Source organism: Hyla sarda, chromosome 4 (genome assembly GCF_029499605.1).
Source record: "Hyla sarda isolate aHylSar1 chromosome 4, aHylSar1.hap1, whole genome shotgun sequence".
Lineage (NCBI taxonomy): Eukaryota > Metazoa > Chordata > Amphibia > Anura > Hylidae > Hyla > Hyla sarda.
In genome coordinates this window covers 181,635,433-181,661,148 of record NC_079192.1, presented here as the reverse complement: position 1 = coordinate 181,661,148, position 25,716 = coordinate 181,635,433, and the positions used below count along the sequence as shown (strand labels likewise).

General features: G+C 44.7%; 1 protein-coding gene across 5 annotated transcripts in view; it reads left to right on the top strand.

Annotated features, from left to right (window-relative positions):
- The window catches only part of LOC130368784 (TRPM8 channel-associated factor homolog), a 64,033-nt gene that overhangs the window by 14,827 nt on the left and 23,490 nt on the right, over nucleotides 1-25,716 (top strand). For all 5 annotated transcript variants that reach the window (XR_008892568.1, XM_056572998.1, XM_056572994.1 and 2 more), the window contains exons 2-6: nucleotides 6,956-7,585; nucleotides 8,962-9,896; nucleotides 13,269-13,363; nucleotides 21,389-21,602; nucleotides 25,229-25,468. Coding sequence is in view for 4 of the 5 variants with exons in the window: in XM_056572998.1 (XP_056428973.1) it covers nucleotides 6,969-7,585; nucleotides 8,962-9,896; nucleotides 13,269-13,363; nucleotides 21,389-21,602; nucleotides 25,229-25,468 (2,101 nt within the window). In the remaining variant the exon portion in view is untranslated. The remainder of the gene's footprint in view (nucleotides 1-6,955; nucleotides 7,586-8,961; nucleotides 9,897-13,268; nucleotides 13,364-21,388; nucleotides 21,603-25,228; nucleotides 25,469-25,716) is intronic.

The following is a 25,716-nucleotide window of genomic DNA, read 5'->3' as shown; positions in this document are numbered from 1 at the left end:
GGTAATTGGAGAAAAAGCCCCTCAAAATTTGTAACCCAATTTCTCTTGAGTAAGGAAATACCTCATATGTGTATGTCAAGTGTTCGGCGGGCGCAGTAGAGGGCTCAGAAGGGAAGGAGCGACAATGGGATTTTGGAGAGTGAATTTTGCTGAAATGGTTTTTGGGGGGCATGTCACATTTAGGAAGCCCCTATGGTGCCAGCACAGCAAAAAACAAACAAACACATGGCATACTATTTTGGAAACTACACCCCTCAAGGCACGTAACAAGGGGTCCGCTGAGCCTTTACACCCCACAGGTGATTGACAACTTTTCGTTATATTCGGATGTGTAAATGAAAAAAAAAATTTCACTAAAGGGCAGTTTTTTTCCCCAAATTTACAATTTCTACAAAGGGTAATGGGAGAAAAGTCCCCCCAAAATTTGTAACTCAATTTCTCCCGAGTACGGAGATACCCTATATGTGGCCCTAAACTGTTGCCTTGAAATACGACAGGGCTCTGAAGTGAGAGAGCGCCATGCACATTTTAGGCCTAAAATTGGGAATTTGCAATACGGGTGGACCCGGTCACAAGGACGGGGCTTGTCTCCACCAAAACCCTACAGCAGTGTTTCCCAAACAGGGTGCCTCCAGCTGTTGCAAGACTCCCAGCCTGCCAGGACAGTCTATGGCTGTCCGGCAACACTGGGAGTTGTGGTTTTGCAACAGCTGGAGGCGCCGTTTAGGAAACACTGCCGTATGAGACCTTTTTCATTTTTATTGGGGGGGTGGGGGGTGTAGACGTGTAAGGGGGTGTATGTGTAGTGTTTTACTTTTTATTATTTGTTAGTGTAGTGTAGTGATTTTAGGGTACATTCACACAGGCAGGGGTTCACAGTAAGTTTCCTTGAAGGAAACCCACTGTAAACCCGCCTGTGTGAATGTACCCTGTACATTCACATGGGGGGGGGGGGGGCGCCCCAAACCTTCAGCTGTGGCAAAATCACAACTCCCAGAATGCACTAGTTTTACAACAGCTGTAGGCACACTGGTGGGGAACCACTGAGTTAGAAAACAGACTCTAGCTCAGTGATTACAACCCATGTGCCTCCAGCTGTTGCAAGACTACAACTCCCAGCATGTACGGTCTGTCAGTGCACAGTGCACTCTGGGAGTTGGAGTTTTGCAACAGCTGGAGGCACACGGGTTGGAATCACTGAGTTAGGAAACAGACTCTAGCTCAGTGTTTCCCAACCAGTGTGCCTACAGCTTTTGCAAAACTACAATTCCCAGCACGGCCAGACAGTCAGGGATGCTGGGCGTGTAGTTCTGCAATATCTGGCCCTTCAGATGTTGCAGAACTACAACTCCCAGCATGCCTGGACAGTCTGGGCATGCTAGGAGTTGTAGTTATGCAACAACCGGGAAAGAACAGTTTGGAGACCGCTAAGTAGTGGCCTCCAAACTGTAGCCCTCCAGATGTTGCAAAACTACAACTCCAAGCATGCCCAGACTGTCCAGGCATGCTGGGAGTTGTAGTTCTGCAACATCTGAAGGGCCAGATATTGCAGAACTACATACCCAGCATCCTTGACTGTCTGGGCATGCTGGGAGTTGTAGTTTTGCAACATCTGGAGGACCACAGTTTAGAGACCACTACACAGTGTCTCCAAACTGTGACCCTCCAGATGTTGCAAAACTACAACTCCCAGCATGCCCAGACAGCCTTTGGTTGTAGTTTTGCAGCTTTTAGAAGGCCACAATGAAGATCACTTATCGCGATCTTCACTGCAGCCTTCTCAGCCGCACTTTCCGGCCGCCGCTCCTCCTGCTGCAGCCGCTGCTCCGGGATGCCGCCTCCGAAGGTCCGGGTAAGCCGGGCCATGCTCCCCCCTTGCCGCCCGTGTTCCCCCCGCTCTGCACCGACTTCAATCGGTGGGCAGAGAGGGGGGAAATGAACTCTAACCCCCCCGCCCCCTCCTGCCATTGGTGGTCAGCCTGACTGACCAATGGCAGGGGATAGGAAGGGGTGGCTAAACTGCCACCTCGCTCCTATCCTTTAGGCTGGTCGGAGCAGTCTCTGACAGCTCCGATCATGCTTATTTTCCGGGAGATCGGGTCACCAGTGGCAAATCGCAGGTCTGAATTGACCTGCGATTTGCTGTGATCGCCGACATGGGGGGGTCTCAGGACCCCCCTAGGCATTGCCACGGGATGCCTGCTGATAGATATCAGCAGTCATCCCGGTCCGATCACCGCCCGGTGAGCTGCGGTGATCGGAAATACGAAGGGTGTATGGATACGCCCTCCGTCCTTAAGTGACGGGACGCGAGGGCGTATGCATACGCCCTTCATCCCCAAGGAGTTAAAGTACACACTGTGCCTACCTGAAATCTATAAAACTCAACGTGTATGTGTGTGTATATGTGTGTATGTTCCAGCATCACGTCCAAACCGCTAAAGATATTAACATGAAACTTGGCACGCATGTTACTTATATGTCAACAACAAACATAGGATAGGTTATTTAACCCTTACCTACCCCCCATTTGTCAGGGTCGGGGTATTTGTTTAAAGTCCCATACAAGTCTATGGGAAATATATGTTACTGCATAACTTCCAAACAGCTGGAGATATTTTGATAGTACTTGGTCACATGTTACTTTAATGTACACTTAAAATATAGGATAGTTAATTTAACCCTAAACTACCCCCATTTGGGAGGGTCAGGGTTTTTGTTTAAAGTCCCATGCAATTCTATGGGAAATGTATGTTCCCACATAACTTCCATACGGCTGGAGATATTTCAATAATACCTGGTACACATATTACTTATATGTCAAATAAAAATATATGATAGTTAAATTAACCCTTAACTACACCCTTATACAAAAGATGGGTTTTTGTTTCAAGTCCCAAGAAAGTATGTGGAACTTCCAGTACCTTGCTCCACAAGCTCTGCTCTGCATCTCCTGGTGAATGTGTCAGTCCGGCTTGCAAGCCACACCCCATGTCACAAAGACATGCCCATTGTTTAAGCCCCACCCCTTTATTATCTACCCTTTTTGTGCATCGGTCTGGCTTGCAAATCACGCCCAGTCCCACAATGCCAAATCTCCTTCTATTTTCAGCTTACAATATCTTCATCACAAATCAGTCCCACCTGAGGACAGCATATGAGGATGGGACATAAGGATGGGATATGAGGACGGGATATGAGGACGGGATATGAGGTCGGGATATGAGGACAGGATATGAGGTCAGGATATGAGGACGAGATATGAGGTCGGGATATGAGGTATGGATAGGAGGACGGGATATGAGGACGGGATATGAGGTTGAGATATGAGGACGGGATATGAGGACGTGATATGAGAACGGGATATGAGGACGGGATATGAGGTTGAGATATGAGGACGGGATATGAGGACGTGATATGAGAATGGGATATGAGGATGGGATATGAAGATGGGATATGAGGTCGAGATAGGAGGTCGGGATATGAGGTCGGGATATGAGGTCTGGATAGGAGGACGGGAAATGAGAACGGAATATGAGGACGGGATATGAGGTTGAGATATGAGGACGGGATATGAGGTTGGGATATGAGGACGGGATATGAGGAAGTGATATGAGAAAGGGATATGAGGATGGGATATGAAGATGGGATATGAGGCCGGGATATGAGGTCAAGATAGGAGGCCGGGATAGGAGGACGGAATATGAGGACGGGATATGAGGATGGGATATGAGGTTGAGATATGAGGATGGGATATGAGATTGGGATGTGAAGATGGGATATGAGGACAGGATATGAGGACAGGATATGAGGTCGAGAAAGGAGGACGGGATAGGAGGTCGGGATATGAGGATGGGATATGAGGTTGAGATAAGTCGGGATATGAGGACAGGATATGAGGTCAAGATATGAGGACGGGATATGAGGTCGGGATATGAGGACGGGTTATGAGGACTGGATATTAGGACGGGATATGAGGTTGAGATATGAGGATGGGATATGAGGTTGAGATATGAGGACGGGATATGAGGACAGAATATGAGGAGGGGATATGAAGTTGGGATATGAGGATTGGATATGAGGACGGGATATGAGGACGGGATATGAGGTCGAGATAGGAGGACGGGATAGGAGGACGGGATAGGAGGTCGGGATATGAGGACGGGATATGAGGTCAAGATATGAGGACGGGATATGGGTTCGGGGATATGAGGATGGGATATAAGAATGGGATATGAGGTTGGGATATGAGGTCGAGATAGGAGGATGGGATATGAGGTTGAGATATGAGGACGGGATATGAGGACGGGATATGAGGTCGAGATAGGAGGACGGGATAGGAGGTCGGGATATGAGGATGGGATATGAGGTTGAGATACGTCGGGATATGAGGACAGGATATGAGGTCAAGATATGAGGACTGGTTATGAGGACGGAATATGAGGACAGGATATGAGGACGGGATATGAGGTTGAGATATGAGGACGGAATATGAGGACAGAATATGAGGATGGGATATGAGGTTGGGATATGAGGACAGGATATGAAGATGGGATATGAGGACTGGATATGAGGACAGGATATGAGGTCGAGATAGGAGGACGGGATAGGAGGTCGGGATATGAGGACGGGATATGAGGTCAAGATATGAGGACGGAATATGGGGTCGGGGATATGAGGTTGGGATATGAGGTCGAGATAGGTGGACAGGATATGAGGTTGAGATATGAGGATGGGATATGAGGTCGAGATAGGAGGACGAGATAGGAGGTCAGGATATGAGGATGGGATATGAGGTTGAGATAGGTCGGGATATGAGGAAAGGATATGAGGTCAGGATATGAGGTCGGGATATGAGGACAGGATATGAGGACGGAATATGAGGACGGGATATGAGGTGGAGATATGAGGACGGGATATGAGGTTGAGATATGCGGATGGGATATGAGGTCGAGATAAGAGGACGGGATAGGAGGTCAGGATATGAGGACGGGATATGGGGTCGGGGATATGAGGATGGGATATAAGAACGGAATATGGGGTTGGGGATATGAGGATGGGATATAAGAACGGGATATGAGGTCAAGATAGGAGGCCGGGATAGGAGGACGGAATATGAGGACAGGATATGAGGTCGAGAAAGGAGGACGGGATAGGAGGTCGGGATATGAGGATGGGATATGAGGTTGAGATAGGTCGGGATATGAGGACAGGATATGAGGTCAAGATATGAGGACGGGATATTTGGTCGGGATATGAGGACGGGTTATGAGGACAGGATATTAGGACGGGATATGAGGTTGAGATATGAGGATGGGATATGAGGTTGAGATATGAGGACGGGATATGAGGACAGAATATGAGGAGGGGATATGAGATTGGGATATGAGGATGGGATATGAGGACGGGATATGAGGACGGGATATGAGGTCGAGATAGGAGGATGGGATAGGAGGACGGGATAGGAGGTCGGGATATGAGGACGGGATATGAGGTCAAGATATGAGGACGGGATATGGGTTCGGGGATATGAGGATGGGATATAAGAATGGGATATGAGGTTGGGATATGAGGTCGAGATAGGAGGATGGGATATGAGGTTGAGATATGAGGACGGGATATGAGGACGGGATATGAGGTCGAGATAGGAGGACGGGATAGGAGGTCGGGATATGAGGATGGGATATGAGGTTGAGATACGTCGGGATATGAGGACAGGATATGAGGTCAAGATATGAGGACTGGTTATGAGGACGGAATATGAGGACAGGATATGAGGACGGGATATGAGGTTGAGATATGAGGACGGAATATGAGGACAGAATATGAGGATGGGATATGAGGTTGGGATATGAGGACGGGATATGAAGATGGGATATGAGGACGGGATATGAGGACAGGATATGAGGTCGAGATAGGAGGACGGGATAGGAGGTCGGGATATGAGGACGGGATATGAGGTCAAGATATGAGAATGGAATATGGGGTCGGGGATATGAGGATGGGATATAAGAACGGGATATGAGGTTGGGATATGAGGTCGAGATAGGTGGACAGGATATGAGGTTGAGATATGAGGATGGGATATGAGGTCGAGATAGGAGGACGGGACAGGAGGTCAGGATATGAGGATGGGATATGAGGTTGAGATAGGTCGGGATATGAGGACAGGATATGAGGTCAGGATATGAGGTCGGGATATGAGGACGGGATATGAGGACGGAATATGAGGACGGGGTATGAGGTGGAGATATGAGGACGGGATATGAGGTTGAGATATGCGGACAGGATATGAGGTCGAGATAAGAGGACGGGATAGGAGGTCGGGATATGAGGACGGGATATGGGGTCGGGGATATGAGGATGGGATATAAGAACGGGATATGGGGTTGGGGATATGAGGATGGGATATAAGAACGGGATATGAGGTTGGGATATGGGGACGGGATATGGGGTTGGGATATGACAACAATATATGAGCATGGGATATGAAGTCAAAAGCTTCCTCCTTTGTTGATTTTCCTCCCCAACAAGGATTAGGAAGGAAAAACCGGGCAACGCCAGGTACTCAGCTAGTTATTTATAAAACACACTGTATAAACTGTATACTATACAATATACTGTAACTTCCCAAATATTTATTCATCTCCTTTGCCCCCTGTCCATATGCAACTCAGAAGGAACACTGAATGGCAATCCTTATATCTGTCAGCTACTGCGTTTTCAGACTCAGTTACAATTGAACATAGGGAAACCGGTTCAGGGAACCCATTTCTCCCAGGTTTCTAGAACTGCCTTATTTTAACAACCAATACAGGAAAACCAGAGAGAACCAGTAAAAATCCCACTTCTGACTGCAGTAGCAATAATAGTCATAGTGACTTTACCTTTGGTAAATACTTTTGCATTTCTGAGAAATTTGCATTTTACATTTTTCTATCAATTGTATTTACAGTTAAAAAGGAATCATGTTGACTAATGAAGACTACAGTTCACTTATTCAAGGCATCTCTGATCTGAATTTCTCTGTGGGCAGTGTCCCTTCTAAGCTTCTTGTTACCGGTGACACAGCATTCCCAGTATTGGTGACTCCAACAAATCAGGTTCTTATTGCCGCATCCAAGTATGGCAAGGGCCGCATAGTTGTCTTGAGTCATGAATCATACCTGAATGAGCCTCAGTTTACAGATTTTCTGCGAAATGCGATATCCTGGTTAAAACCATCCCCAGAAGCAGTGGTGGGAGTTGTAGAAAGCCTAGATCCTCTGGCAAACACTCTGTCTACACTTGGATTTAAGACTAATTTGATCTCTGGCTTTAAGAAAGATTTTGGAGTGCTCTGTATGACTGGATATGATGACAGTCAGGTATCGGAAATTACTTCATTTTTAAGAGAAGGTGGCGGTCTACTTATTGGAGCTCAAGCCTGGCATTGGTCTGAATGTTACCCAGAATCAAATGTTTACTATGAGTTTCCTGGAAACAAAATAACATCTGTAGCTGGTGTCTATTTCACAAATCAAAAAGGAGACAATGGGAGTTTCAGTGTGAAGGAGAAACTACCACCATTTCCATTTTTTGATGAGTAAGTATACATGTAGTTAGTCCACATATTTCCTGATATTTTTTACATTCTATTGGTATAACTAGGGATGTCCCGATACCGATACTAGTATCGGTTTCAGGGCCGATACCCGGCATTTTCATGGTATCGGGGACTCGTTTTATGTCCCCGATACCAAGGCCGATACCTGCTGCACTGCGGCTGCATCCCCGTTCTGCCATCCGCATCCCCTTTCTGCCATCCGCATCCCCGTCCTGCCATCCGCATCCCCGTTCTGCCATCTACATCATGGCGTCCTATGGAGGAACATGTGACACACACATCACTCCACCTCCTCCCCTGCGCCCAGCGTAACGCTACGGAGGAAGGAGGAGTGACGTGTATGTCACATGCTCCTCCATAGGAGGCTATGATTCTGATGGCAGAACGGGGATGCGGGCAGCGGGGCGGCAACTGCAGGTGAGCAACTACGGGGGGAGGGGGGGTTGCTTCTGCTGTTTACAAGGGGGCACTGTGCACAGGGGGGGTCTGCTGCTGCTGTTTACAAGGGGGCACTGTGTACAGGGGGGGGCTGCTGCTGTTTACAAGGGGGCACTGTCTACAAGGGGGGGGGGCTGCTGCTATTTACAAGGGGGCACTGTGTACAAGGGGGGGGCTGCTGCTGTTTACAAGGGGGCACTGTCTACAAGGGGGTGGGGGCCTGCTGTTTACAAGGGGGCACTGTCAACAAGGGGGGGCTGCTGCTGTTTACAAGAGGGCACTGTCTACAAGGGGGGGCTGCTGCTTACAAGGGAGGGCTGCTGCTGTTTACAAGGGGGCACTGTCTACAAGGGGGGGCCTGCTGTTTACAAGGGGGCACTGTCTACACGGGGGGGGGGGGGGGCTGCGGTCTACAGGGGGGCTGCAACTATCTATACTACCTACAAGGGTCTACTACCTACTATTGAAGGCAATCTTACAGCAGGTGACCCGGGGTTTCTACCGCTGCTCACCATGTGAATGTCAGCCCAATCGCTCCGGAGACATTGGTCTTGACGCCAATGCAGATTCCCTGTTCTGTCCAATGGAGAAGAGAGAAATCTTGGCTTATACTACAGCAGCAGCCTCCATTGTACACAACAAGGAACCACATATCACACGGTAAACAGTGCCAGAAACCGGGTCACCCTGCTGTGATATTCCCCTTTAATATAAAAGTTCTCTTACTTGGTATCGGCGAGTACTAGAATTAAAGTATCGGTACTCGTACTCGGTCTTAAAAAAATGGTATCGGGACATCCCTAGGTATAACGCTTGCTGTTTCCTATTACATCTTTAAATGGTTTTGCATCTATGTCATCTAAAAATACGTCTACTACTACAACTACGAAAAAATTTTAAGTCTCATCTTTTTTCAGTGTGGACTTCTCAGCGGACCTAAAAATGCTCTTAAAGGAGGTTTCCACCCTGGATGTCAGTGGAACAGAAATTGCTTCTGAACTTCTTTTACATGGTCCTCTGACATTTCCAATAGGCATAACTAACAACTTCCAGTGTTTTTTTGCTGCTGCTTACTACGGTAGAGGACGCATTGTGGTTGGGACACATGAAGCCTACCTTTACAGAAAAGAGCTGAAGCCTTTTATCCTTAATGCCGTTTCATGGCTGGATGCCGGAAGAAATGGGCGGATAGGTGTTAAAAAAGATCTTCAAATCATGACTAAAGTGCTGCAGAACTCTTGTGCAATATCCAATGTGAGTTCTGAGGTCAGTGTGTATTGTTGCAGATCCTCCAATGATGCTGAAGTAGAGACAATTCAGCAGTTTGTGGCAGAGGGTGGAGGCCTTCTCATTGCTGGGCATGCCTGGTACTGGTCCTATTCTAATCCAAATGTGCTTTCTCAATATCCAGGAAACAAGATCCTCAATAAATTTGGGATAAGTATTCTGAGTGACACTATTAAAAAGGGCAACTATAACGTTCCTAAAGAGTCTCTTACTAACACATATCATTTTCTCAGAGCAGTCTGTCAGTTTCTGAGTGACATGAAAAACAATAAGGAGGTCGGACCACTTCTAAGCTCTTGGTTGTCAAAGCTTAAAAAGGATGCTTTAAGCTGTTTAAGGTTGCCAGCCAGCCCTCTTATTGCGTCCCTATGGCATCTGCTAAATGAATTTAATTTACCTAAAGTCAGTAAACAAAATCCAGTGAGCAGCAATTCTAAAGAAGCTTTTATATTGTGTGTGGCTCAAGAAATCCACTGCTTGTATGAATCAGATGAAAACAACAATGGAACACTTGATGTGCAAGAGAATCCCCCAGCAGTGATACAGATTGATGCCACAAACCCTGGTAAAGTATGATTGGTAATACTTGACAATATAAAGTATAGTCTTGATTAAAGGGGTACTCCACCCCTAGACATCTTATCCCCTATCCAAAGGATAGGGAATAAGATGTCTGATGGTGGGGTTCCCGCCACTGGGGACCCCCGTATTCTACCATGCGGCACCTACCTGTAACGGCTTCCGGAACCGCTGGAGGCCCTCAGGCTAATACCATCCCAACCACGAGAACGGAAGATCGTGATGTCACGACTCCGCCCCCGTGGGACGTCACACCCGCCCCCTCAATGCAAGTCTATGGGAGGGGGCGTGACAGCTGACACGCCCCCTCCCATAGACTTGCATTGAGGGGGTGGGTGTGATGTCACAAGGGGGGCGGAGTCGTGACGTCACAATCTTCCGTTCTCGTGGTTGGGAAGGTATTAGCCTGATGGCCTGCAGCGGTTCCGAAAGCCATTACAGGTGGGTGCTGCATGGTAGAATGCGGGGGTCCCCAGCGGTGGGACCCCCGCTATCAGACATCTTATCCCCTATCCTTTGCATAGCGGATAAGATGTCTAGAGGTTGAGTACCCCTTTAAAGCACTCACAAGTCTTTGGTACAGCTGGGTTAATTGAAGACTTTTTGCGCTCCAAGATAATTTCAAATGAGGCTCAGCCAAAACAGTCTAATGAAGTGTCCAATATCGGTGAGAGATGCTGCTTTTTTCTATCATCTTGGATATGGTGGGTAATACATTTAAAATGTAAAAAATATGTGTGCCTTAAAAATTGCTGGGGTTATCTGAAAAAGTGGTATCCGTGAATTGATTTGTGTGAGACAATGAGAACTAAAATGCCAAAACTTGTGAAAGGCGGTACAGAAGTGTATTAAGATAAAGAACCAAAAGAGAACCAGTTTATTTGCTGACTGATCACAATGAAGAAATAATCAGAGTCAAGGTCATAAGGTTCAGGGGCAAAGGTAAAAGATTTTTAAAGTGGTTTCAAGTGTATTGGTGCACACAAATGACTTCTTCATCCTGACACATTGGAAGTACCCCAGAGATTGGCTGAGCAAGCTCTTCCTATGTGTTGGGATGGAGAACAAGAAAGGCTCAGCAGCTGAGACTGGCACCATTAGAATGGCAGCAGTGGGGGATTTTCAACAGGAAAGTACATTTTTCATAGTTTTTATCCCTCATGATCACCATTTTTATAAAGACAACATTTTCTGGACAGCCCCTTTAAATTTGTAAATGTGGCCTCTCTGCCGCTGCCACTTGGAGGAACTCAAGGTATAGCTAAAAAGAATTATATAGAATCCATTGTCAGAAAGATTATTTTTTTTATTTAAAGGGAGTCAGCAAATTTTTTGTGAACAACTCAAGGTGCTGTGCGTGGGCATTGAATAGTTCCAAACATGATCTTCTGATTGGCTATGCAACTGTCCAGGAGACATGACCCAGATGCTCAAGTCCCACTGCTTTCTGAGCCCTAATCCTTCCCCTTCCATTATGAATGACAGATTATTATTATTTATTTTTATAGCAATCTAGGTTCCAGGGAGCTGTACATACGATAAGGGTTAAAACGCTTGACATAAGCGTAGATACAATCAATGTGAAACAGTAAATGACACACACACACACACACACACACACATATATATATATATATATATATATATATATATATATATATATTTATATAGTAAATTTGTAGCCATATTAGTTCAGTGCTGCAGATGCAAAATCAGCAAATGTTTTTGATTTTGCATATAACATGTATATATATATATATATATATATATATATATATATATATATATATGAGGGCCCTGTCGGCAGAGGCTTACAATATACAGGTCAGGCATACATTACAATACTGTGCTCAGAGGGATTTGGGACCGATGACTGCGGCCATGGGTGGTCATCCTTTTAGACATAACCTTTTGGGGCTAAACAAAGACAGGCAGACAGTCTGTTGTTTCACTGAACACAGCAACAGGAACTCTTTTATTACTTATGAGGCATAGACAAAAACATGAACTCCCAAACGTAGCACTGCCATCTAGTGGTCATACAATGTAGTAGGCACACAGCAATGACATACAGTGGTTGTTGCTCATTAAATACAAACCTTGTATGCTAACACATCCTCTAAAATGTGTCCAGTCTGGCAACTCTTATGGAGGTCCTTTGACAGGCAATTTATTAGGGGGTCCTCTTGCTGTCATTGTTATATTACTATCATTAGTGGTTCTTTGACACAGATTGAATTTTGAGAATTATGGCAATCTGTCTAAAAGATTTTTCCTCCCTGGTCTAGGCAGATCAGTATTATTTATTGTATGTGGCTAGTAGGATTCACCTACTCCATCTTTTCCACTTAAGACTAGAATAGAATAGAGATCACCCATATTGTTTTTGTGAAATCAGATACAGGTTCTACAGATCCCTATCAGTCCTAAGGCTGTGCTCACACACTGAGGAATAAATCTTAAAAGAGGAGGAGTCTCAGGATTTCCTTTATAAGGCTATGTTTACACAGTGGGAAATTTGTTAAGTGCCTTCAAAACATGCCGGCACGAAGACCGCAATGCATTTCCATGTTCGTGTTGGCAAAATAATTGACATTTGAGTTCTTTCAGTAGATGCTGGAATAAGGATTTCCGTGGCAGATGTTTCTGCCACAGAAATTCTGCTGTGTGCTCGGAAATTCTGTTGTGTGAATATGGCCTACGTGTCCTGCATTCATGATCTGTTTGTGGCTTTCAATTTAAACAGGCACTCTCATTAAAAACATTTTGCTATTGCACTCCTTATGGTAAATAAAAAATCTTTCTAATGTTCTTTGTTTAAAAAAAAATGAAGTTTTCTATGTTTTATTTGTGTTGAAAAAAAACTGCCACTAGGTGTCTCCCTACTTGTCCAGAGCACATCTGCTGGCCTGGCAGAAGTCCAAAATCAGGAAATGCATTCTGGAGTGCTGAGGGGTGTGTGCAGCCTTATCCAATCATAGCTAGTCTCACACACTGAACTGCTCTGGGCTGTGTGTAGCGAGTGTGAGTGAGGGAGGAAGTTCTCCCTTGTATGGCTTCAGATGATGTCACATCTGCTGGGGAACACCCCTTCCCAGTCTGTGAATCTGACTGAGACTGAGCAGAAAATACAGAGCAATATCAAGGTAGAAAACTAAAAAATAATCAAAAACAAAGGCAGGGAGTGGTTTATTATGATGGGGGCAGTGAACTGGGAGGATTATAACATTTCATGAGATAAAAGATCATGAGAGGTACTCTTTAATTATTGCAAACCTAAACATGTAAACACCACCTAAAAATAAAGTTACACCAATGTACAATGTGCTCTATATTAATGCATATGTTACACTTCCAGGTGGTAAAGCATGGAGAAGTACAGGATTTTACTTGCCTCCCAACAGAAAAGCAACACTTGTATTTCCAATCACAGCTGTTGGGAAAGGTCTCCAGGTAAGTCTCATCTGCTCTATGGAAACTCAAGTGTGATTTTATTGTTTGCTTTTTTACCCAGGGAGTCACTCACAAATTGAATAAAAATTTAATTGTTTATTAACACAAATAGAGATGAGCGAATTTTTGATAAATTAGATCTGTCCGATTCACCGAATTTTCAGAAAAAATTTGGTTCGGTCCGAATTTATTCGCAGCGAATCTGTATTAAAAATCGCTATTTCTGGCCTACAGAGAGCCTCAATAGGGGTGTAGAACACTTTTCATTTGCTGTAACACGCATAGGGTGTGTGCTGGGTTAGTGAAATAACACTGTTTTTCAGTATGACATGCAGATTAGAGGCATCGCTATTAGAATCACTGTCGCAGAGCGGCACAATGACAGAGCCTGGAGGTGGCATATATAGCCTGAATGACACAGCATGGAGACCATATAGAGCCTGAATGACACAGCGTGGAGGTGGCGGCAGCATGAGGAGACCATATAGTGGCTGAATGGCACAGCCTGGAGTTGGTGGCAGCAAGAGGAGACCATATAGTGGCTGAATGGCACAGCCTGTAGTTGGCAGCAGCATGAGGAGACCATATAGTGGCTGAATGACACAGCCTGGAGGTGGCAGAAGCATTAGGAGACCATATGGTGGCAGAATAAGACAGCCTGGAGGTGGCATCAGCAGCATCAGGAGTCCTGAAAGTGACCCAGTGACATAGTGGGGCGGTGGGTGGCAATACCAGTACCCGGTGACGAAGGTGGGTGAAAAAAGGAGAACTTGACATTAGATGTGTGGCATCAGGTGGGTGGCAGTATCAGAACAGTAGCTGAGGCAGCCTGGAGGTGGCAGCAGCATGAGGAGAACATATTGTCGCAGAATGAGACAGCCTGGAGCTGGCATCAGCATGAGGAGAACATATGGTGGCAGTATGAGACAGCCTGGAGCTGGCTTCAGCATGAGGGGAACATATGGTCACAGAATGAGACAGCCTGCAGGGGGCATCAGCAGCATCAGGAGACCTGAAAGTTACCCAGTGACATAGTGGGGCGGTGGGTGGCAATACCAGTACCCAGTGACGAAGGTGGGTTAAAAAAGGAGAACTTGGCATCAGATGTGTGCCATCAGGCGGATGGCAGGATCAGAATAGTAGCTGAGGCAGATAGGAAGAAGAAAACGGTCTCTTTTGTAAAAGTGTTAGTGTGCACAAGTATGTATTGAGGATATGCATTACTTAAAACGTAACTTTTAATAATATTCTTAGGATAAAATATATGTACCCCAATTTTTTTTTAAATCAAACAAAAGGAAAGGTGTGCAAAAAACACCATGTGCCATTTGCACCACCAAGTATTGATGTGATGCAAAGACCTCTAAAAGGTGGAAGGGAACAACGAATGGTCCATTGTAACTGTTGGGGGTAAAAACTTCCCCTGTAAGGCCCTACTCTCGCATTATTAATTCCCTTCTTGGCAAGTGTTAATCACCCTTAAAAGGGCGGCCCCACACAGGAACCTCTCCCTATGTCTACCTGCAAACACTGCCATTTCCCAGGGTTTTTAGGTGTAAAAAAGGAGAGGTTCCGGTGTGGGGCTGCCCTTTTTAAGTTGAGTAACACTTTCCTCGAAAAGATGGAAGGGAACAACGTATTGTCCATTGTAGCAGGTGGGGTTAAAAAATTCCCCTGTAAGGCCCTACTCTTGCCCTATTAATTCCCTTCTTGGCAAGTGTTACTCGCCCTAAAAAGGGCGGCCCCACACAGGAAACTCTCCCTATTTCCACCTAAAAACCCTTTGAAATGGCAGAGTTTGCAGGTGGAAATAGGGAGAGGTTCCTGTGTGGGGCCGCCCTTTTTAGGGCGAGTAACACTTGCCAAGAAGGGAATTAATAATGCAAGAGTAGGGCCTTACAGGGGAAGTTTTTAACCCCACCAGTTACAATGGACCATACATTGTTAACTTTCACTTTTTAGAGGTCTTTGCATCACATCAATACTTGGTGGTGTAGGTGGCACATGGTGTTTTTTGCACACCTTTCCTTTTGTTTGATTTAAAAAATAATTTGTGTACATATATTTTATCCTAAGAAAAGTTAAGTTTTAGCTAATGCATATCCTCAATACTTACTTGTGGTCTGATGCGGAGAAATGTCTGTAACTGTGGAGCAACACCTTAAATATGTTTTGCACTATCCGTATTTGTGAAGTGTTGGTGTGGCCCCATGGTCAATATACTCTGATGCATCAGGCATTGGTGGGTGGAAATCCTGGCTGATCCATGCCTGATTCATCTTCACAATGGTCAGTCTCTCCACATTTTTTGTGGACAGATGAGTTCTCCTTGGGGTGACAATGGCCCCAGCCGCACTAAACACCCACTCTGATGGCACACTACTGGCCGGGCAGGACAGCTTTTCCAGGGAAAACTCTGCTAGTTGCGGCCACAAATCAAGTTTGGCTGCCCAGAAGTCCAGTGGATGTTCAAGGTGTGTTGGCATGGTCATGTCAAGGTATGCCACCACCTGCTGGTTCAGGTCCTGCTCCAAGTCTTCCGACTGCTGATGAGTTGCTTCACTATGCGGGTGAAGAAAGCTACTCATCAGCGACTGTAGACTCAGGCTGCTGATGGATGGTACTGCTCCTGCCACCCCTCCCCTCCCCAGCAGCCATGGCAGTGGAAGGTGAGCACAGAGGGCTCCCCGAGTCAGACCTGCGAGAGGATGGACGATGGTGCAGATAGGCATCGGCCAACTGACTACGTAGGATGTCTCTGTAGTAGGTCAGTTTGTCCTCCCTCTCAGTGGGTGTAAAAAAGGCCCTCATTTTGTGCGGGTAGCAAGTGTCCAATGAGGTAGCTGTTTTTCCCAACAACAGTCCACACTGATTGAGTGCTACTGCCGCCGATTCCAGAACCCCTGTTCCTCTACCTCCCGGGAAGGTAGGCTGCCGTGAAGCAGCTGGTCTACCCCAGGCATGTTTGGCTCAACACTTTCCACTTCTGCCACCATGCTGACTGACAACCATGCTACCACCTTGCTGCTCAGCTGCTGTCTCACGGGAAACCTGCAACCCTCTTCTCCTGATGATGATGAAGCCCCTTCTGCACCCGGCTCCCAAGTGCGATCGGCTTCATCATCATCGAGTTATGTCTGCACGTCACTGATGTCCTCCTCAGGTTCCTCAACAGTATCTGCTTCAGGAGCCTGAATGCTCGCAACACCACCTCCCACGCCACTTTCCTCTTCACTACTTGTCTGCCTAGCGGAGGAAGAGGCGGATGTCTCCTCCACTTTTTGGGTGGGCAGTAGCTGCTGACTGTCCTCTAGTAGATTGACCTCACTAAATAGTAGAGCTGAACCCACAGCATAGGACAGAGGCAATGGGAGGACAGGGTCTGCTCCCTGGCCATGCCAACTGAGGGTTGTGTCTGAAGAACCCAATGATGTTGACTGGGGTGTCAGATGTCACTTGTGATGAAGTGGATGACAGTGTTAACCAATTGTTGACGGCAGATGGTTTGCTGGTCAAGACACAACCGCTAGCTGAGCTAGCAGGAGCTCAGGCCTCTCGCTGCGACTCCTGCTGCCACTCGCCCCTAGTCTGCTGTGACCTCTGCCTGATGAATTTAGGCCTCTGCCACTCCTCTGTGGACATCCTGCCACTTCTCTGTCTGACATAGTTATACACCAGCTCAGTGCATATATGTAACCCTTATGAGAGGAGGAAAATATGCTCCACTACCCTTTAAAACTGTATAAGACTACAGAAACAAGTGTGTAGCCTTGGCTGGCCTTTCACAGTAACTAGGCCCCAATTAGTTTTTCAGGAAAATATATAAATGACACCATGTAGGTGTACATACAGTTTAAACGTATGAGTTTAAACTGGCCCTAGTGTGCTGCAACCTCTGCCTGATGAATGTGGGCCTCTGTCACTCTGTGCACGTCCTGGCACTTCTCTGCCTGACAAACTTAGTGCGTATCTGAGGGGAGTACAATATGCTCCACTACGCATAAAAAAATATTTGTCTTCAACACCAGCAGGTGTTTACTTTTGGCTGGCCTTTCACAATATCTATGCCCTTAAGACTTTAAGGAACAAAATGGTACACCACTTAGATGTACATATGTGGTATGCACTTTTGAGGGGAGTACAATGCGCTTCACTATGCTTAAAACAGTATATATCTAAAACACCAGCAGGTGTGTATTTTTGGCTGGCCTTTCACAGTAACTAGGCCCTTGAGACTTTAATAGGAACAAAATGGTACACCACTTAGATGTACGTATATGTGGTATGCACTTATGAGGGGAGTACAATGCGGTCCAGTACGCTTAAAACAGTATTTGTCTACAACACCAGCAAGTGTGTACTTTTGGCTGGCCTTTCACAGTAACTAGGCCTGTTAGAGTTTAACAGGAACAAAACGGTACACCACTTAGATATACACACAGGTTACACTTAATATAGGACAATACGCTTTTAGTGCTCTGCTCATCCTAACTGGCTGGCTACTATTAGCGTTTCAGTTTTTTGTATACACCAGTGCTGCAGCACACCGTTACTGTGTACTACACCCAAAATTGCACTCTCTCTCAATCTCACTCCCTTCCCTTTCAGTGTTTCTAGTCTGGATTTAGGCTTGAGGGGAATCGCTGCTGTAAAAAATCTTTTCTGTCTGTCCCTCTCTCTGCAAGAGAACGCTGATGTGAGTGGCCACAAGATGGCTGCCGATTATATAGGGCTGTGATATCACAGGGGTGGCTGGCTGCTGATAGGCTGCATGCTGCATGTGGTTAAGGGTCGTCCTGCCGACTATTGTTCCCACCTTCCCACGATTCCTTGCAACAGTTTAATGAAGCGATTTGCACGATCGAATCATGGTGATATTCGCATTCGTTGCAAATTGAATTTTTCCTTAAATTAGTTATAAATTTGGATTCGTCAGATTCGATTAGCTCATCCCTAAACACAGGTAAAAAAACAGGTTAAAATGGCGAGTCCCATAATAGTAAGAAGAAAAGGTGATGTCTCAGAGTCACCAGCACTGACAAAGCATGTTGAACCTGATTTAGGCTGGGTTCACACTACGTTTTCTCCCATACGGGAGCGCATACGGCAGGGGGGAGCTAAAAGCTCACTCTCCCGTATGTCACTGTATGCGCTCCCGTATGTCATTCATTTCAATGAGCCAACCGGAGTGAAACGTTCGGTCCGGTCGGCTCATTTTTGCGCCGTATGCGCTTTTACAACCGGACCTAAAACCGTGGTTGACCACAGTTTTAGGTCCGGTTGTAAAAGCGCATACGGCGCAAAAATGAGCCGACCGGACCGAACGTTTCACTCCGGCCGGCTCATTGAAATGAATGACATACGGGAGCGCATACGGTGACATACGGGAGAGCGAGCTTTTAGCTCCCCCCTGCCGTATGCGCTCCCGTATGGGAGAAAACTTAGTGTGAACCCAGCCTAATTTACACCCTTTATCCTTATAATGGCATTTCCTTTGTTATGAATACACAAAAAGTGGCAATTTACTTCCTCTAAGTTTTCTTTATGACCTGTATTGCAGCTGCCAGACTAATAGGAGGGAGCCCCAATAACAATCTTAAAATAATGAAACAAATAAAAGGGGTTGTCTCATTTCCTTACTTCTCCTTAATTGCGCAACTTCCCACCTTGGCTGCTTTTGACTTTCCCATCCACATCCAGCTGCTGCAAACAGGCCAGATGGGCCATAAAAAGCGGAAGTCAGCTGCTTATCTTTGCCTTGTTTACTGCTGGTTGTCTAGGCTACAGACCACCTTTCCTTATTCTGGAGCAGTGGACAGGCTGCTGCTGACGTCACACACTCTCTCTGCACGGAGCAGGAGAGGGACCTTATCTGCCGGGATCCTTATTGTTAGGAGTTGCGCCGCAGCCCGACGTACTGGCTGCGGGAGCATTCCTAGCCCGTTCCCCCGTTCCCCCGTACCGGGCGCTGCCGCATCCTGCATACTGGGCTGCGGGCGCACTCAGCTACCAACTATATATTTACCCTGCCGCGCTCCTGGCTCTTCCATTCTCCCTGACAGCCAGAAATTTAAAGGGCCAGCGCACTGGTAATTGGTTATTGCCGGGCGCTGACTCTATAAAGTGTCAGCACTTCCCCTTGTTCTCTGCCGGATCTTTGTCATTGAGAAAGCTTTTCTTTACTGTGTTCTGCCACACCGTGTACCATTTCCGTTTGCTACATTTACTGACCACTGATCCTTGCCGCCTGTCCTGACCTACCTTCCAGTCCTCAACTCTGAGTTTCCTTACGAATCTGTACCTCGCCTCATCTTGGCCACCACTGTGGGCAAGTCGTGTCAGGGGTAGCAACCTGGGAGTTCGCCTGCCGCAGCAAGTCCATCCCGCTTTGCAGGGGGCTTTGGTGAAAATCAGCAGCTTCTTAGACTCTGCTCCCTGGTGCGGCTTTCACCATCGTCCACAGTGGTACAGCGGATCCACTACTCCAGCCGTTACACTTATCTTCATGTAATCATCATCACTAACACACGGGCTCTGCTGCTTGTGTGCAATCTGTACTGTGTCAGTAAGTGTTGCAAAGTGCTAGTAGCTTTCACAAAAACAGCAAATATTCTGTGTCTGAAGTGTCAATCAAGAGCAAGAGCCCTCCCTGCTGATAGCAAAAAGAGAGAGAAGGCTCTTTTATGAGCTGAAAAAGGAAGATAAGTATATACTTTTAATGTCATATGTAAGGGTACAATAGGTGATCCTACTGTCACATTCAGTTGATGTCAGTTCTTTACTATATGCATACTTCTGTTACCAGAATGAGATATATATGATTTATGGAGTAATGATTCTATATCCTATGATACTTAATTCCTCATTGCGCTGGTAACATGCATTATAATCATCGATATTAATACCACATTATACTTTTTTGTTGTTGTTGGAGGGCACACTGCGGCACTTAGTATAGTACAGGGTGTTTTACCATAGATCTGTTTATCTCTCCTTACATATATTTTTTTGTCAGTAGACATGATTCTGGGATGTTGCATTATCCCCTTACTGTTGTGTGACTCTCCTTTTTAAACATGTTATTATTACAAAGGATTCAAATTTTGTTCATGGTATGTCTGCGAGTGACTCTTTGTTGTTTTCTGGGCTTGGTATTGTGGTACAGAGTCCACATTGTAGCACTATAAATACATATAAGGGGTATTTGTATTTTGTGATAGTAAAATACCATATTAAGGTGTCTTCCTCTGCCCCTATACAGGTATTTATGAATTTATATCAAGTGAAAACATATTTTGAACATCACACACTGTGGCTCTAAACTAAGAGATGATAAATATAATTGCACATATGTATCATTTCCTGCTTCTATGTTCCTTCACAAAGAATATCCAACGTCTTATGCCGCATATATGAACTTAATATTGTTTTAAATAAAAGTAGTTTTGATGTAAGAAATTGTAAATGTACAATATTTTTTGATTATTTATGATATTTATGTTGAGTTCCGTGCACTCATACTGAAAGTTTTTTTTTTGTTACAAACTCATACTGAATCCATGAGAGAAGAAAACTCTATTACATAGGAATTTTCTCTTCAGTTGCTTTCAGTTGCATACCAAGCACCTATGGCTATGTGATAATAAACTGTTGTGACAAACATGCTTTGTGCCTGTGGTTTTGTCCAGGGTATAAGGTTTTATCCAAGTAAAGAGACAATTAGATAGCACTAACGTTCAAAGCAGCTTCACGTTTATTGTTTGTCAACCAGGTCGCGGATACAGGTAATGGCCATTATGGGCGACCTGATTCATGAACCATAAATGTGAAGCTGCTTTGAATGTGAGTGCCAGCTAACTGTTAGTTTAAGATAGAGCATCGCGAAGGGCAGGATTGTTGGACATTGGGAAAGTGGTGTACACTGCAGTTCACACTCACCGGACCGGGGTGGGTGCCGACTGTAGGCCGTGACGACTTTTGCTCTTTAATGGATATAAGGTTTTATCGTCTTCATGTTTATCGCAGGTGCAGGTTGGCTGCCAGTCAGATGACCTGAGTTCACATAAACAGTTCTGTCGCCCCCCAGTGGTTTTACATAGAAAGAAAGTTGATAATGAGAAGGTTGTGATATCCTGTGTCTGGGGAGGACTTCTCTATGTTATTGTCAATGAGAAAAGTCAACTGGGAATTATTCCAGTTACAGTTTATGGAGCGGAACCAGCTCCAACATTTATAAAAGGTAAGTGCCGATATTCCTTCCTGAATAATGTATATACTAGTTAGTCACTTATGAGAGTTACTACCATATGGCACTAGCTTGTGCTGTTCAACAGTGCTGGTATAAGGCTTCTTCCTCCTTTCTATTAAACTTTATAATATACTGTTGTTAATGAGTAACTATCAGTTACATTGTTTCCTTATAAAGCAATAGTCAGGAAAAGATATGAAACTTTATAATCCACTATATGTTATTACAGTAAATGCCTCTTTCTGCACCTATTAGACTCCTCTACTCCCCTGCTTCCGGCACTCATCACTCTGAATTCACTGATAAAATCCATCTTAAAGGGGTTCTCTGGCACTAAGACATCTTATCCCCTATCCAAAGGATAGGGGATAAGATGCCTGATCGCGGGGGTCCCGCTGCTGGGCTGCTGGAGACCCCGTGATCTTCCACGCCGCACCCCGTAAGAATCAGCCCCCGGAGCGTGCTCGCTCCGGGTGTGATTACTGGCGATCATGGGGACGAAGCATAGTGATGTCACTGCTCCACCCCCCGTGTGACGTCACGTTCCACCCCCTCAATGCAAGCCTATGGGAGGGGGCGTGACAGCTGAATACACATTGAACACAATGTGCAGTAAATTTTGCGGAATTTCTGAGCAGAATTTTATGATGGAATTCCGCACTGAATTTCCGCAGTGTGAACATAACATTAGAAAAGCAGGATCTCCTCTCTCTGTACTATGTATGAAAGACGTCATAGAAGTTCCTCTCCTCTCACCAATCTGGAGCTGTATTTTGGAAAACATATATTTAGATGGAAAAAGTGTTAAAAAGAATAGTTTGCACTGCAGTAATCTTTGAGCTGCAAACCGCATTTGTTCCAGAGAATACATTCTTAAAAGGCTAGGATTCCACTTATTTATTTATTTTTATTTTTTGCAAAAATGCCCCCAAAAAAACCCCATTCTGCTGCACAATGTTTTTTCGCCACTGCTTGATGTTAGCTGCATGTCAATAAGAAACTGCAAAATGCCATATCTACTTGCTGTTTTCCAGTTTTGCTTTTTTAAATCCTTTTGGCAATTTTTTTTTTTTTTTTTATTATTTTGCAATTTTGGTCTCCCTGGCAGTTTTTAACCCCTTATGACCACGGACATAAATGAACATCCTGGTGCGGAGGTACTTAGCGTACCAGGGCATACATTTGTGTCCTGTGTATGACTGCGAGCATCGGAGCAGTGCTCACATCATACATGGCAGGTCCTGACTGGTAGCAGCAGCCGGGGACCCGCCGGTAATGGCCGACATCCGCCATTGTGCGGATGTCCGCCATTAACCCCTCAAATGCTGTGATCAATAGAGATCACAGCATCTGTGGCAATGCGCATGTTAAAATGGATGATCGGATTGCCCGCAGCGCTGCCACTTAAAATTCACATAGTCTAATGACATACTGGAAACGTTCGCTGTCCCATGTGACAGCTTCTCACTTAGACTACTCTCTAAACTTATGCAGTTACAACAAATAAAAAATATGTTGACAATATTAAATAGTTTTAGGTATTGCTGTATATATATTTTTTTCTTAAAGGGCAATTCCCTCTTAGCAGAATAATGCTGGTTTTATTTAATGGACAAACAATGACAGGTAAAATTACAAACACAGACAAATCTGTAAAATAATGTCACATTTAAATTAGTATTTTGTAATATCAAAAGAATAAATACCTGTATCAGAACACTTTACAGAAGGTGAATGCCCAGTGGATACTTGAGATCTTAGATAAAATGACTTTTTCTTGAACATGCAACTAGTATGACCACGAACATAAGTAGAAATAACCAGGTTTACACATTCATGTTCTAGTGCTTTCAGCAGTTTGGAGGGGGTCAAAACTGTTCACTGACTCCCTGTAAGTAATTTGGTAAAGATTTTTTTCCAATATTTAAATGGGCACTGTCATTTGCAAAAACGTTTTACATAATGTAGGTAACATTATATCTATACATTAGTTAACAAAATGTGTATATTTTGGGCTCTGTGCAGTGAGGCTCTGTAACACACCCCAGCTCACACAGCAGGAGCCCTGCACGGAGCCCTGTATTTCCTGCCCTCACCGGTAATATTTGTCCCAGCCAAGACACACAGGCAATAGCTGCAAGGACAAGACAGCATTTTTTCAACCCAAAATATACAAACTTTGTAACCAATGTATATTACAATTATACATATAATGATAGTATCTACATTATATACAACATTCTTGCAAATGACAGTTCCCTTTTGAGTATTCTGTAGTGACAACAGGTGTTTTTTGCGGGACTAGCACACAGCAAATGCGGTGCCAGGTGCCAATATTCAAAAAAAGGTGTGAGCTGGAAAAATATTAGCATCTCTATAAATGATTTTAAAAGAGAAGCTATCCTGGAGTATCTCAATGAAACTAAACATTTATCACCTGTATATTGGATCAGTCCAATCAGACTAGAACTATCAGCTTCTAAGAAGAGGTAAGTTGGATGTCATATATCTTGATTTTTCTAAAGCATTTGATACTGTGATATATAAGTTTGGTATAGAAAGGTAAACTGCTTGGACTGAGGAAATGTGAGTTAGTGGATAAGTAACTGGCACAGTTATTGAAAACAGGAGGTGGTTATTAACAGTACACAGTGAGACTGGGTCTCTGTTACTAGTGTGGTCCAATTGGAGGCATTATTGGACACTATTCTCTTATATATTTAATAATATCCTTGTAGAGGGTTTGTGTGGTAAAATATGAATTGGGTTCCCTCAGATTTTTGTTACCTTTGACTTCATGTTTTGTCACAATTTTGGGTAGAGATTAGATTAAATGTAATGAAATACACTCTACAAATATGCTTTTCAGTCCTTCACTGCACTGTGAACTACAGTGCATATTCCTATTGAAAACTGAATCAACCAGTGCTAAAGCAAATAATATCATAGGGTGCATCAAAAGAGGCATAGAAGTACACAATGAGAACACTTAATCACTAGTTACACCACACATGGAATATTATAGTATAGTATATATTTTTCGGTGTCAGTGTACACAAAAGACATTGTAGAGCTGAAGTGGGTTCAAAGGTGGACAGCCAAAGTAATAGATGAAATAGGTGAACTTTAGTACCCAGAATACAAAATAGTTCCCAACATTATCCAGATCAACAGTAAGGCTAAAGTGCAGAGGCCCCAACCCAATCCTCAAGGTCGAACAAAAGTCCATTTGTATGGAGTAAGTGAAAAACTTAGAATGTTGGTAGGCCTTGAGGACTGGGTTGGAAAGCTCTGCTATAGGGATAGGTTGCACAGGTGAAAACTACTGATGAAGAGTGTCTGTTGGGTATCGGTTACATGGTTATGTGCAGTGTATCATACTGGTTTACAGCCTATGAGTTATTTTCAAGCTATACAATCAAACGTTCTAAGTGCTCTGCTCTGTAAAGTTAGGACACCCCATATCAATGAACCAGTAAGCAGTAAGTCTGGCTTTTTTTAAAGTTATTAATATTTTCTCAATTCAATGCATTTATTTGCTACTCCTTTAATCATCATCTTTGTACCTTGTAATGACTGCTTGCATATTTAGCCACCTAAATGTGTCTTCTCACCAGGACAGACTAGCCTTTCCTCGTGGAAGGATGAAAAGCGCTCCTTACCAGCTCCTTGGGCTGAGCTTATTACAGAGAACATTATCCTTACTATCCCTTCTGATTCAATACGCTCACTAGAGGATCCAGAAGAGGTGTTGTCTTTATGGGATGAGATCATGTCGGCAGTAGCAGATCTTGCATCTATCTCAAGAAAACTGCCTCGTCCAGAAAGAATTGTGGCTGATGTCCAGATTTCTGTAGGTAAGGCTTGACATCCATGCGTTCCAAGACCTTTGAGCACTTTGCTTAATAAAAGATATTAGTATGAGCTAGTGACATTAGAACTAGCTAAGTGTTTAATATTGTTATTTTAAAGTATAAGGCCATGGTTGTGCAGCTGAAAGCTGCATATATTCGGGATAGTGTCTGAAGAGCAGTTAACCCACTGAACCTATGTACTGTCTTAGACCACCACTCTTTCTCTACTTTACACCACCAAGGATGCAAAT